The sequence below is a fragment of the Notamacropus eugenii genome, chromosome 5 (genome assembly GCF_028372415.1).
Source record: "Notamacropus eugenii isolate mMacEug1 chromosome 5, mMacEug1.pri_v2, whole genome shotgun sequence".
NCBI lineage: Eukaryota > Metazoa > Chordata > Mammalia > Diprotodontia > Macropodidae > Notamacropus > Notamacropus eugenii.
The window spans coordinates 47,878,988-47,892,031 of NC_092876.1; the positions used below are offsets into that span (position 1 = coordinate 47,878,988).

Sequence of the window (13,044 nt, forward strand, 5' to 3'; positions counted from 1 at the left end):
CAGCTGCTTGATGACAACTATTCTGTCCCCCCAAGTTTTCTCTCCTCCAAGATAAACATCCCTACTTCTTCCAGTTGCTCCTCTTGACTTCCTCTGCTTTTTTAAAGTCCCAGCTAAAATTCCACTTTCCACAGGAAACCTTTCCTGACTCCCCTTAATTCTAGTGCCTTCCCTCTGTTGTTTCCAGTTTATCCTGTATATAGCTTGTTGGTACAAGCTTGTATGCTTTATGTTGTCTCCCTCATTAGATTGTGTGATCCTTGAGGGCTTTTCTTTGTATCCCCAGCACTGTGCCAGCCACATTGCTGTTGAATTGTTCAGTCACTTCAGTTGTATCCAACTCTCTGTGACCCCATTTGAGGTTTTCTTGGCAAAGACACTGGAGTGGTTTGCCACTTCCGTCTCCAGCTCATTTAACAGAAAAGGAAACTGAGACAAATAGGGTTAAGTGAGTTGCCCAGGGTCACAGAGCTAGTAAGTGTTTGAGGTCAGATTTGAACTCAGGTCTTCCTAACTTCAGATCTGACATTCTATTCACTGCATCACTTAGCTGTCCTAAGCCTGGCACATAGCAGGCATTTAATAAATATTTATTAATTGGCTCAAATGGAGGTCCTTCACTAACCCTTCTTTGGATTTATTCCAGGTTATTTATTTCTTAATTTGAATTACATTTGAGAACTGATTTTGTAAAGAACTCAAAGCACTTAACTATTCTCCCTGTGGGGGATAGGATGAGAAGATGACAGAAGGAGGGTGATTTTAACAGTTCCTTATGACGTCCTTGTGATAACCTTTGGATGGACCAAGAGAACTTTCCCATTTAATTTTATTGGAAGAGTAAAAAGCAGATCAGGGATAGAGTTTTAACACAACATAGGAAGGCCAGTTAGAGGTACAATTCAGCCTCATGACCCCATCTCTATGGTTTCCCCAACCCCAGGGTCATATTGGCCAGTCACCTATGCTTGCCACATATCTACCAAGTGTCTCAATCTCTCTCATTTCTTGGTTCTCTTTTAGGGGAAAATGTAACTCTGAACTCCATCGACATCAAGCACTTGTTGCCTGATAACCTCTCAAAATACTACCGATATAATGGCTCATTGACCACTCCTCCCTGCAGCGAGAATGTTACATGGATGATTTTGAAAGAAACCGTCACCATTTCTAAAAAACAGGTAAACATTCTATCCCCTGCTATTATCCTTGATAAGCTTCCACTGATGGCTTTGGAGAGTATAAGGAATTTGTTCAGCTGCTCCACTCTGTCCCCTGGTTACTTGTTATGTTTTATTTCATTCAATCAATCAGAAAGCATATATTAAGTGCCAACCATGTGCCAAGTACTGTGTTAAACAGTACAGAGCAAGGCAAAAAGCAGTCCCACCTTAGTCAATAATAAAGCTTTGTTGATTGTCCTCAAGGAACTCACAGTCTTGTGGAGGATACAACATGTAAATGACTAGGTATAGACAAGATATATACAGAGAAGGGCTATGAAATTGTGCATACCCTTTGACCAGCTATACCACTCCTAGGTCTGTATCCCAAAGAAAAAGGTAAAGGACCTATTTATACAAAAATATTTATAGTAATTCTTTTTGTTGTATCAAAGAATTGGAAACTGAGGGGATGGTCTACTATTGGGAAACGGCTGAACAAGCTGTGGTATATGAATGTAATGGAATACTTTTGTTCTATAAGAAAGGAGGAGCAGGATGGTTTCAGAAAAACCTGGGAAGACTTACATGAACTGATGCAGAGTGAAGTGAGCAGAACCAGGAGAGAGTTGTACACAGTAATGGCAATATTGTACAGTGATCGACTGTGAATGATTTAGCTATTCTTAGCAATACAATGATACAAAAAACTTCTGAAAGACTTATGAAAAATGCTTTCTGGCTCCAGAGAAAGAACTGATGGAGTCTGAATGCAGATCAAAGTATACTTCTTTGCTTTTTTTTTTTTTAATTAACATTTTTACTTTTTTTTAATAGGCACTTTCTTTTGCAACATAGCTAACATGGAATGTTTTGCATGACTGGATATATATATATATATATATATATATAATATGTATATATAAAATCTATATAAAATCACTTGCCTTCTCAAGGACAGGGGAGGAGAAGGAAGGAGGATATAGATATGGTATGGTATTGCTGGGTCAAAGAGTATGTACAGTTTTATAACTTCGTGGGCATAATTCCAAATTGTTCTCCAGAATGATTGGGCTAGTTCGCAACTCCACCAACAGTGCATTAATGTATTATTTTTCCACATCTCTTCCAGGATTTGTCATTTTCCTTTTCTGTCATGTTAGCTAGTCTGACAGGTATGAGGTGGTACTCCACTGTTGTTTCATATGCTTGTTGTTAGCTTTCTTCTGAAAACTGACTGTTCATATCTTTCTCACCAATTATCAATTGAGGAATGGCTCTTATTTTTATAAATTTAGTTTAGTTCCCTATATATTTGAGAAATGAGACCTTTATCAGAGAAGCTTGCTGTAAAATTTTCTTCTTCTCTCTTCATGTTTTCCTTCTAATTTTGGCTGCATTAGTTTTTTTGTGCAAACCCTTTTTAATTTAATGTAATCATAATTCCCCATCTTACCTTCCACGATCCTCTCCATCTTTTGTTTGGCCATACACTGTTGCTTTATCCATAGATCTAAAAGTAATTTTTTCTATACTCTTCTAATTTGCTTTTAACATCAGACTTTATGTCTAAATCTCGTTCCCATTTTGAGCTTATCTTGTCATATAGCATGAGATATTAGTCTACGTCTAGTTTTTGCCAGACTGCTTTCCAGTTTTCCCAACAATTTTTGTCAGATACTGAATTCTTATCCCCAAAGCTTGGACCTTTGAGTTTGTCAAAGACTAGATTATTGTGGCCATTTACTTCTCTATATCGTATACCTAACCTATTCCATTGATTAACTATACTATTCCTTATTTACCATCACTTTGTTTTGATAACTACTACTTTGTAATTTGTAGTCTGGGATCTGGTACTGCTGGGCCACATTTTTCATTTTTTTTCATTGATTCCCTTTATATTCTTGACCTTTTGTTCCTCCAAATGAATCATGTTGTTCCTAGCGCTATAAAATAATTCTTTGGTAGCCTGATTGGTATGGGTCCGAATATGTAAATCAATATAGGTAGAATTGTCATTTTTATTGTGTTGACTCAACTTACCCATAAGCAGTTAATATTTTTCTGATTATCTAGATCTGTCTTTATTTGTATGAAGAGTTTTGTAATTGTGTTTATATAGTTCTTCTGTGTGTCTTCCTAGATAGACTTTCAAGTATCTTATGCTACATGCAGTTATTTTAAATGGAATTTCTCTATCTCTTCCTTCTGGGTTTTGTTGGTAACATGTAGAAATGCTGATGATTTATGTGGTTTTATTTTGTATGCTACAACTTTGCCAAAGTTGTTAATTCTTTCAACTAATTTTTTTAGTTGACTCTCTAAGGTTCTCTAAGTACATTATCTGGTTTCAAAAACTCTTTGCTGTATTTGAAATCATGGTGGAAAACTCAGCTCAGACCCTCAGTGTGAGTGGGTGGATAGATAAAATTTCTAAAATGGTGTTCATGGGAATTAGAGGTTGTGTAGTGGCCCTTTGAAACCTAAAGCAAATATTAACATCAGCAAATTGGATTTGGGAAATTCTGCCTTCCAGACTAGAGATTTAAAGGTCCTTTTTAAAAAAATGCAAGACCATGAGAGCTAGGCCAAGCTGGCCCAAGTCCCTAACCAAATGGATGGTTGATTTGGAATGTGGGTCAGGGGATATCAAAGAGAGTATCATAAAGAAATGACCTATCTACCTCCTGGCTACCCACCTCCAGGCAGGGAGATGATAGGCTAGGATGAGATATTCTTTTGGATACGACCAATATGGGAATTTGCTTTTCTTGACTGTGCATATTTTTTTTTAACAAGGGTTTTATTTTATTTTATTTTCTTTCACTGGGGGTGAGTGGGAGAGAAAAATAGATACTTGATCATTGAAAAAAATTAATTTAGTTAAAAAACTAACCAGAAATGGCCTACGTTAAAAGTATAAGGATTCACTTCTTCTGGGCTGCTAACAATCTGATGGCTGGTTCAATAACAAGGTCTCAGTTCCAGCCTGGAAGCTAACTAAGCCCCCTAGCCCTCATTTCCCCTGCATAATGAATATCTCCTGTGTTACCTGCAGCTGGATGAGCTACAGAACTCAGTCTTGAATAATGATCATGAGACACTTCAAAATAATTTCCGGGAGGTTAAGCCCCTCAACCACAGGAGAGTGGAGGCCAGTTTCCCATCTGGAAAAGGTCAGTGAAATCCTCGGGAATGGAGTTTTCTTTCTTGGAATTTGTTGGTCTTTAGGTACTTTAGAGCATTGGCCATTGTGTATCATATTGATTGCATAAGAGGCCTTATTCTCAGTTGCTGGCAGTTCTTGACCCTTAGTTCAGACATAGAGGACAGGTGTCTAATGAAATTAATATAAAATTCAAAGTGAGGGGAACATTGGCACACCATGCGATCAAGAGAATTGTCCTGAAATGGGGATATAGAGAAAGATTTGGGGCTTCCTATGACCTAATAATAACAATCAATTAAATGAATCAACATCAATGAATAAATTGAATAGTAGTAGCAATACTGTTATTAAGTTTCAGGAGACACTGAAATAATTTATAATTGATAACAATTATGAATGATAATGATAATCACGATCATAGCTAACATTATGTCTTATAGTTTAAGGTTTTCAAAATGCCTCACATATGTTATCTCATTTGATTCCTGTAACAATCCTGTGAGGCAGGTGCTATTATTATCCTGATTGTATAGATGGAGAAACTGAGGCTGAGAAAGATTAAGTGACTTGCCTAGGGTCAAAAGGATAGTATCTGAGGCAATATTTGAACTTGTCTTCCTGATTCCTTATATTAGTGATCAGTCAGTGTTTATTTTGTTCCCACAATTTATCAGGCATTGTGCAAAGTGATGGGGATACAAAGAAAGGGAAAAGACAGTCCCTGCTCTCAAGGATGCCAATGAGGAAGACAGCATGCAAACAACCATGTACCAAAAGGCTATTGACAAGACAAATCGGAGATTTATCAACAGAAGGAGAACCCTAACATTAAGGGGGATTAACAAATACTTCTTGCAGAAGGTTTTTAGCTGGGACTTTAAAAATCTACGAACTTTTTTGGTTGTTCTCCCGCTCACTAAATAATTTTTGAGAGTGCATCCCCAATATAGAAATACTTATTTGCAAGTTATGTGCATGCTAATAATTATAAACATTATAAAACTTAGAGAAATAGAAATGATAAAGAATGAGACACAGATGAAATAATCTTGTATCCTAGAACTTTTAAGAAACCATTATTGTTTACTGAATAGGATAGTGACATAGTCAGATTTCTGTTTAAAGGAAATGGCCTTGGCAGCTGAGAGGAGAAGGGAATAGATAGAAGAGTTTGGAAGAGGGGAGGATTTAGTGAAAAGGGGAAGACATTATGTAATGAGATCTATGGTGCAGATTACAAACCACCTATTCTTTCTCATTCTTCTCAACATACTTGGTCCTGCGAAAAAGGAAAAGAGTCACGGTCCAAACCTAAGGAGAATAACAAGGAAGACAAGAGGCATTAGTGCCAGCTCAAAGAGAGAAGCCTGCAGGTAAGCTGGGGGAGCATGGGGTTGAAGGGAAGACCAGGGTGTGGGTATGCCTTGTGACGTGGGGTGTTTCTAACAGTGTCAATGGAAATGACAGTCCATGTGTCTGGGTTGAGGTTAAGCTATAACTGCCCAAGGACCCAGAAGGGGAAGGGTTGGGAGCAGGAAAAGCTCAAAGAGAGGAAGAGTTGGAGCGTGTGTTTGGAGATAATGGGTAAGTGGTGGAGTAGGTAGCCAAGTAGGTACCCACTACCCCTGCTACTGTGGGGAGGGTGGTTTACAGCCATCCTCCCAGTTTCCTTCCTACTGATTGATCATGAAGTCCTTTGGGGTCATACCACAGCCACCCTCTGACTTGGCCCTGTCTTTAAAGTCTTATATTTCCTTTAAACTGTTTATGATCATTTTCTGGGAGAGGGAAATGTCATCTCTTTGCCAAGAAAGGCCCTCAATATATTGAAAATCCCTTGATAAATGACTGTTTTTTTTCTAGAATGCTCTAAAGGTTCCAGTGGTGGTTTTCTAAAGAAAAATCTGCGATACTTTTCTACAGTTTAAAAAATGGCACGGAGTCGATCCTTATCAGAAATAAAAAGAAGCATTGTAGATAACCATCATCAGCCACCAGTTTAGACCATGAGCTAGAAGATGCCAGTCCATCATTTCCTTGACCATAAAAACATACCTTGCGCTGGATCCTTACTTAGTTGCTCCCTTATCTATGCAAAGTTTCTTCTTGGATTACTAACCTTGTACGTTTCTCAGATACCTTAGTGGAACTACTGTTGCTGAAATGATCACATGATGAAATTAAATTATACCTGGAGGGATTTAATAGAAACAGAACTGATGATAGAAATGGAAATCAATTACTTTGTGAATGTCGATTTTCTACTGTTAATATCTGCTTTGATGGATATTAACTCTCAACCAATCTGCCCTTCTCTTATGCATTGAGATATAATAAAATTATTTGATGCTTAAAAGTTGTCCTTTTATACATATGTATTTTTCCTTTTTCTCAGATGTTTTACTTCTTGAGATACACTCAAATACAAAAAAGGAAAGAAATGAAATTAAGGAGAAAAAGGAGAGAGTGGGTGTAAGACTAAAGAATGTGAAACATAAGAATACTAGAGATAGGCATCAACAGTTTGTGCAACATTCTGCAACCATAATCCCCAACTTCTACAAAGAAAAAAAGGAAGCATATTTATTTAACTCTTTTCAGGACCAAGCTTCTTTCTTGGTCATTATAGTTATGCTACATTTTTGTTGTTCTATTTTCTGTTTATGTTGGTCATTCTGTGTATTGTTTTCCTGGTTCTGCTGACTTCATTCTGCATCTGTTCATATAAGTCTTCTCATGCTTCTTCAAATTCTTCATTTCATATAATACAACAATATCCATTATGCTCAAGTACCACAGTTTGTTTAACCATCCCCTAAGCAATTGTCCTTTGATTTTCTGCAGTGTTTCTATTTTCTGTTATTTGGATCACTCCCTTGGCATATAGCATATGCCTACTAGGTGTTAAAAGGGAAGAGGGAATATATGAAGTAGGTAAAATAGAAGGAATTCAGAAAAGGAAAAAATATCTGTTGATTGAAGCCTAGAGAAAATAGGAAAGAATTTCAGGATGCCATTTGAAGGAAAAGGTCCACATGTTTACGGTCATAGTTGGAACAGACTTCTTGTCCTTGATTAATTCAAAGAGGTATCGAGGCCTTGTTCACTAAGCAATTGATATGTTCTAACCTGATAAATGTATCAGGACTTAGCATTTTGACACTTTAAATGGGGTGGAAGTGATGTGACTAATCTATTCAATTGATCCCACCACCCCTTCTAGAACTGTAATAAAGAACTGGACAAGATCATTTCCATTCCCTTCATTTTTCCTTCAGGATGTTTCTTATCTTTCTATCCTCCCATTATTACACACACACACACACACACACACACACACACACACACACACACACACACACACACACACTCTCTTTCACACTGACAGTTCTCATTTGCTTCCATCTTGTCTCCCCTCAGCATCAGAGTTTTTCTATAAATTCTTTTCTTCTACATCTAGATATTAACAAACCAATGAAAATAAAACTTTCTTTAGCACTTATGTTCCAGATTTTGGAAATTAATCATCATGGGACACACCAATTAGAAACTGGTGTTATCCCTACCCTTGAGGGGCTAATAATTTAGTTGGGGAGAATGGATAGACTCACTAGCAACACCAGGTAGGCATATTCTAAGTGCCAAGGGAGTGAGCCAAATGATAGAAAACAGAAATACTGTAGAAAATCAAATGGCAATTGATTGGGGGATGGCTAAACAAATTGTGGTATATGAGCAAATGATGAATATGAAGAATTTGGAGAAACCTGAGAAGACTTATAAAAATGAATGCAGAATGAAATCAGCAAAATAAGGAAAACAATTTACATGATGATTACACCAATGTAGACAGAAAGAACAAAAATGGAGTAAAATTATAATGACCAAGAAAAAGGCTTGGTTCTAAAAAAGAGTTGAATAAATGCACTTCCTTCTCTTCCTTGTAGAAGGTGGCGATTATAGTTGCAGAATGTTGAATAAACTGTTGATGTGTGGATTGGTTTTGCCAAATCTCTTTTTTTTCCTCTCTCTCTTTATCCTTTGTTATAAGAGATGGCTCACTAGGTAGGGGATAGAGAGGGATATATTCAGAAACTAAAATTAAGTAAAAACAAAAGATCTTGATAAAATGTTTTAAAAAAAGAAATGTGAGAGAGGTAAAGCCAAGATAGTGGAGTAAAGGCAGAGACTCACCTGAGCTCTCCTAAATTATCCCTTCAAACAACTTTAAGATAATGCCTCAAATTGAATTCTGGAGCAGCAGAAGCAACAAAAAGTCAGGGTGAAGCAATTTTCCAGTCCAAGACAACTTAAGAGGTCAGCAAGAAAGTTCTGTCTCACTGGACTGGTGGTTGGGCCTAGAGCACAGTGGGATACAGGCCATGCCAGCATCAGGCATTGGGAGTAGCTGCAGCTCTCAGCCCATAGATGGTAAGGGGTCAGACAATTGATCAGAAGGAGATTAAGAGGGACCCTTTGCTGGCATTGGGCATAGGATTCTATTACATTGCTCATATAGTTCCAGGTCACAGTCCCAGGGTGAAGAGAACCCAGTAGCCCACTAGGACTGCAGCATCAGAGCTACTTGGGTACAGGATGCCTGATCACAGTTCTAGGGTGGAGAAGAGTACTTATGATCACTCACAGATCAGTGTAGTTCAGGAGAACAGTGACCACACATCACTTAGATATATCATGTTGGAATGACCCAAAACTTCTGGATTTCCAGAATTAGCTCTGAAAATACTAGCATAAAACTGAAACTTGGGATAGTGCCCCTTCCACCCATGTAGTAGAGAGAAACTTTAACAAAAAGTTATGTCAAGAAATAAGCTGGGAAAATGAGCAAATAACAACAACAAAAAAAGAACTTGAGTAAGGAAAGTTACTATAGTGACAGGCAGGTTAAGAAACAAACTCAGAAGACTATGAAATCAAAACAGTGACATGCAAAGCTTCAGAGAAAAATGTGGATTGGTCACAGGCCCCAAAAGAATTCCAGGAAGAGCTCATAAGGGTTTTAAAAAAACAAAATGGAGGCTAGAATAAAAATTGGGAAAAGAAATGAGAATGATGCAAAAACAATCATGAAAATAGAGTCAACAGCTTGGTAAAAGAGGTGTGCATGTGCATGCATGTGCACACACACATAGCAATCTGAAGAAAATAGTACCTTAAAAACAGAATTTGTCAAATGGAAAAGAAGGTACAAAAGGTCACTGAAGAAAATAATTTCTTAAAAAATAGAATTGGGCAAGTGGAAGCTAATGACTTCACAACACATCAAGAAACAATAAAGCAGACTCAAAAGAAAGAAAAAAATAGAAGAAAATGTGAACTATTTTGTTGGAAAAATAGCTACCCTAGAAGATAGATTGATGGGAGATGATTTAAAAAATATTAAACTACCCAAAAGCCATGATAAAAAAAAAGAGCTTAGACATAATATTTCAAGAAATTATCAAGGAAAACTAACCTGATATTCTAAAATCAAAGGGAAAAATTGAAATGGAAATAATCCATCATTTACCTCTTGAAAGAGATCCCAAAAGGGAAGCACCCCGGAATATTATAGCCAAATTCCAGAGCTCCCAGGTTAGGGAGAAAATATTGCAAACAGCCAGAAAGAAACAATTTAAATATCATGCAGCCATAGTTAGGATAACACAAGATTTAGCACCTTTTACATTAAATGACTGGAGGTCTCATAGGGTAAAGAAGCTAGGATTATGACCAAGCATCATCTATCCAGTACTGAGTATAATACTTCAGGGGAAATTTTTTTGATGAAATACAGGACTTTTAAGCATTTCTGATGAAAAGATCAGAGCTGAATAAAAATTTTGACTTTAAAATACAAAACTCAAGAGAAGCATAAAAAGGTAAACAGGAAAGAGAAATCATAAGGGACTTAATAAAGATAAACTATTTACATTCTTATAGGGGAAGATGATATTTGTAACTCCTAAGAACTTTATTGTTATTAGGGAAGTTAGAAGGAATTTATAGGTAGAAGGCACAGGTGTCAGTTGACTATGATGGGAGGACTTAAAAAAATAAAATTAAGAGGTGAGAGAGAAAGATGCACTGGAAGAAGAAGGAAGGGAGAGATAGAATGGGGTAAATTTATCTTACGTAAAAGAGACATGAAAGGAAGAATTTTTATAACGTAAGGGAAGATGGGGATGGGGTGGCAGGCAATGCTTAAACCTTACTCTCATTGGAAGTGGCTCAAAGAGGAAATAACAAACACACTCAGTTGAGTATAGAAATCTATTTTGCCCTACAGGGAAGTAGGAAGGGAGGGGGATAAAAGAAGGGGAGTGCTGTTAGAAGGGAGGGCAGATTGGGGGAAGCAGTGGTCAGAAGCAAAATAGACTTGAGAGGGGACAAGGTGAAAGGAGAAACAGAGAGAAGGATAAATGGGGAAAAATAGAATGGAAGGAAATACAGTTAATAATCATAACTGTGAATGTGAGTGGGATGAGTTCACCCACAAAATGAAAGCAGATAGCAGAATGGAGTAGAAACCAGAATCCAACATGTTGGTTACGAGAGACACACTGGGAACAAAAAGACACACAGAGAGTTAAAATAAGAAAATGAAGAAGAATTATTATTATATCTTATTATTTTGCTTCAGCTGAAGTAAGAAAGGCAGTGGTAGCAAATGTGATTTCAGACAAAGCAAAAGCAAAAGTAGATTTAATTAGAAGTGATAAGCAGCTGTGATGGGTGAAAAATGAAATGACTGAAAAAATGGTTTGAACGTCTGAGCATATCAGTTTATTAAGCAATACATGCCAATTGCCCAATAGCTTCTCTCATCTTTGGCACTAGACCTTGAATACAGGAGGAAACAGAATTTTATACATTAAAAACAGTGAATTAAATAAGACCAATTAGTTAAAAGAAAATGACCAGGATACAAAACTAGGTAATCTGATATCTAATTGGGGAAAGATTAGAGACTTTCCACATTGGGAAGGGGAGAGTGAACAGGTGCAATTTCCTAAAATCAGAAAAAGAGGTATCTCACTTCCCCCAAGTGTCTGTATATAATCCAAGGAACCATGGAAACAATAACTGATGATCAGTATGGGTTCAGTTTTCAGATAAGACATAGGGGTTGCTTGTGGTGTGTAATTGTGAGAAAACTCTCTGCATCAGTCTTCAGCTCTGACCAAGTTTCTTGTTAGCATAACCTAGGTCCTTAGTTAAGGGTCTCTAAGCAATTGGTAGAGGTGGTCCAGCTTTGTAGTCACACAGGGCTACATTCAAATAATGCAACCAAGTCCTCTCACGATTCCAACAATTGAATAAAATTTTTTCACAAGACAGAAATTAGAGTAGACCCATAATTGAATAGAAGGGGTACTGAGCTAGTTTCAGAATTAAGTCACAAGAAGGAGTCAGTGTGGTTCACTCAATTCCCATTACCACTTGATATTCTCATCCCCTCAGTTTCCTCACAGGAAAACTACATTTTGCTAAAAGGTACCATAGACAATAAAGTAATGTCAGTACTAAATATACATGTACCAAATGGTAGAGCATCCAGATTCTTAAAGGAAAAGATAAATGAGGTACAGCAGGAACTAGGCAGTAAAACAATACTAGTGGGGGACCTCAACTTTTCCCTCTCAGAATTAGATGAGTCTAACAAAATATAAACAAAAAAAGAAGTCAAGGAGTTGAATAGAATTTTTAAAAGTTAGAAATGAAAGATCTCTGGAGAAAATTGAATGGGAATAAAAAGGAATATACCTTTTCTCAGTGGTACATAACACCTATACAAAAACTGACCATGTACAAGGGCACTTAAAACCTCACTACTAAAAATAGAAAAGCAGAAATACTAAATGCATTCTTTCTACATCACAATGTAATAAAAATTATATTTAATAAAGGACCATGGAAACATAGGTTCAAAATTAATTGGAAACTAAATAATCCTAAAGAATAAGTAGGTCAAAGAACAAATCATAGAAACAACCAATTTCATTAAAGACAATAATAAGACAACATATCAAAATTTATGGGATGCAGCCAAAGCAGTACTTAAGGGAAAATTTATATCTCTAAATATATATCCTGTCTATATCTTGTTTATACATAGTGGTTTTCATGTTTTCTCCACCATCTTGAGTTGGAACTGTTTTTGCTTTTCTTTGTGTTTCTAATGCTTAGCACAATGCTTGGCACATGGTAGATATTTAATAATGCTTGTTTTCCTTGATAATTTCATGAAAGATGATGTCTAGGCTCTTCTTTTGATCATGGCTTTCAGGTAGTCCCATAATTTTTAAATTGTCTCTCCTGGATCTATTTTCCAGGTCAGTTGTTTTTCCAATGAGATATTTCACATTATCTTCCATTTTTCTATTCTTCTCTCTTTGTTCTGTGATTTCTTGGCTTCTCATAAAGTCATTAGCCTCCATCTGTGCCATTCTAATTTTGAAAGAACTATTTTCTTCAGTGAGCTTTTGAATCTCCTTTTCCATTTGGCTAATTCTGCTTTTGAAAGCATTCTTCTCCTCATTGGCTTTTTGAACCTCTTTTGCCAATTGAGTTAGGCTAGTTTTCAAGGTGTTATTTTCTTCAACATTTTTTTGGGTCTCCTTTAGCAGGGAGCTGATCTGCTGTTCATGCTTTGACTTCATGTCTCTCATTTCTCTTCCCAGGTTTTCCTCTACCTCTCTAACTTGA

At 36.8% G+C, this 13,044-nt stretch overlaps 1 protein-coding gene across 2 annotated transcripts in view; it reads left to right on the forward strand.

Annotated features, from left to right (window-relative positions):
* CA6 (carbonic anhydrase 6) overlaps positions 1-6,688 on the forward strand; it is a 47,888-nt gene extending 41,200 nt beyond the window's left edge. For both annotated transcript variants that reach the window (XM_072616501.1, XM_072616500.1), the window contains 4 exons: positions 1,024-1,181; positions 4,225-4,342; positions 5,626-5,708; positions 6,199-6,688. In XM_072616501.1, coding sequence (XP_072472602.1) covers positions 1,024-1,181; positions 4,225-4,342; positions 5,626-5,681 — 332 coding nt within the window. In that variant the 3' untranslated portion in view covers positions 5,682-5,708; positions 6,199-6,688. The remainder of the gene's footprint in view (positions 1-1,023; positions 1,182-4,224; positions 4,343-5,625; positions 5,709-6,198) is intronic.
* The last annotated feature ends 6,356 nt before the right edge of the window (positions 6,689-13,044 follow it).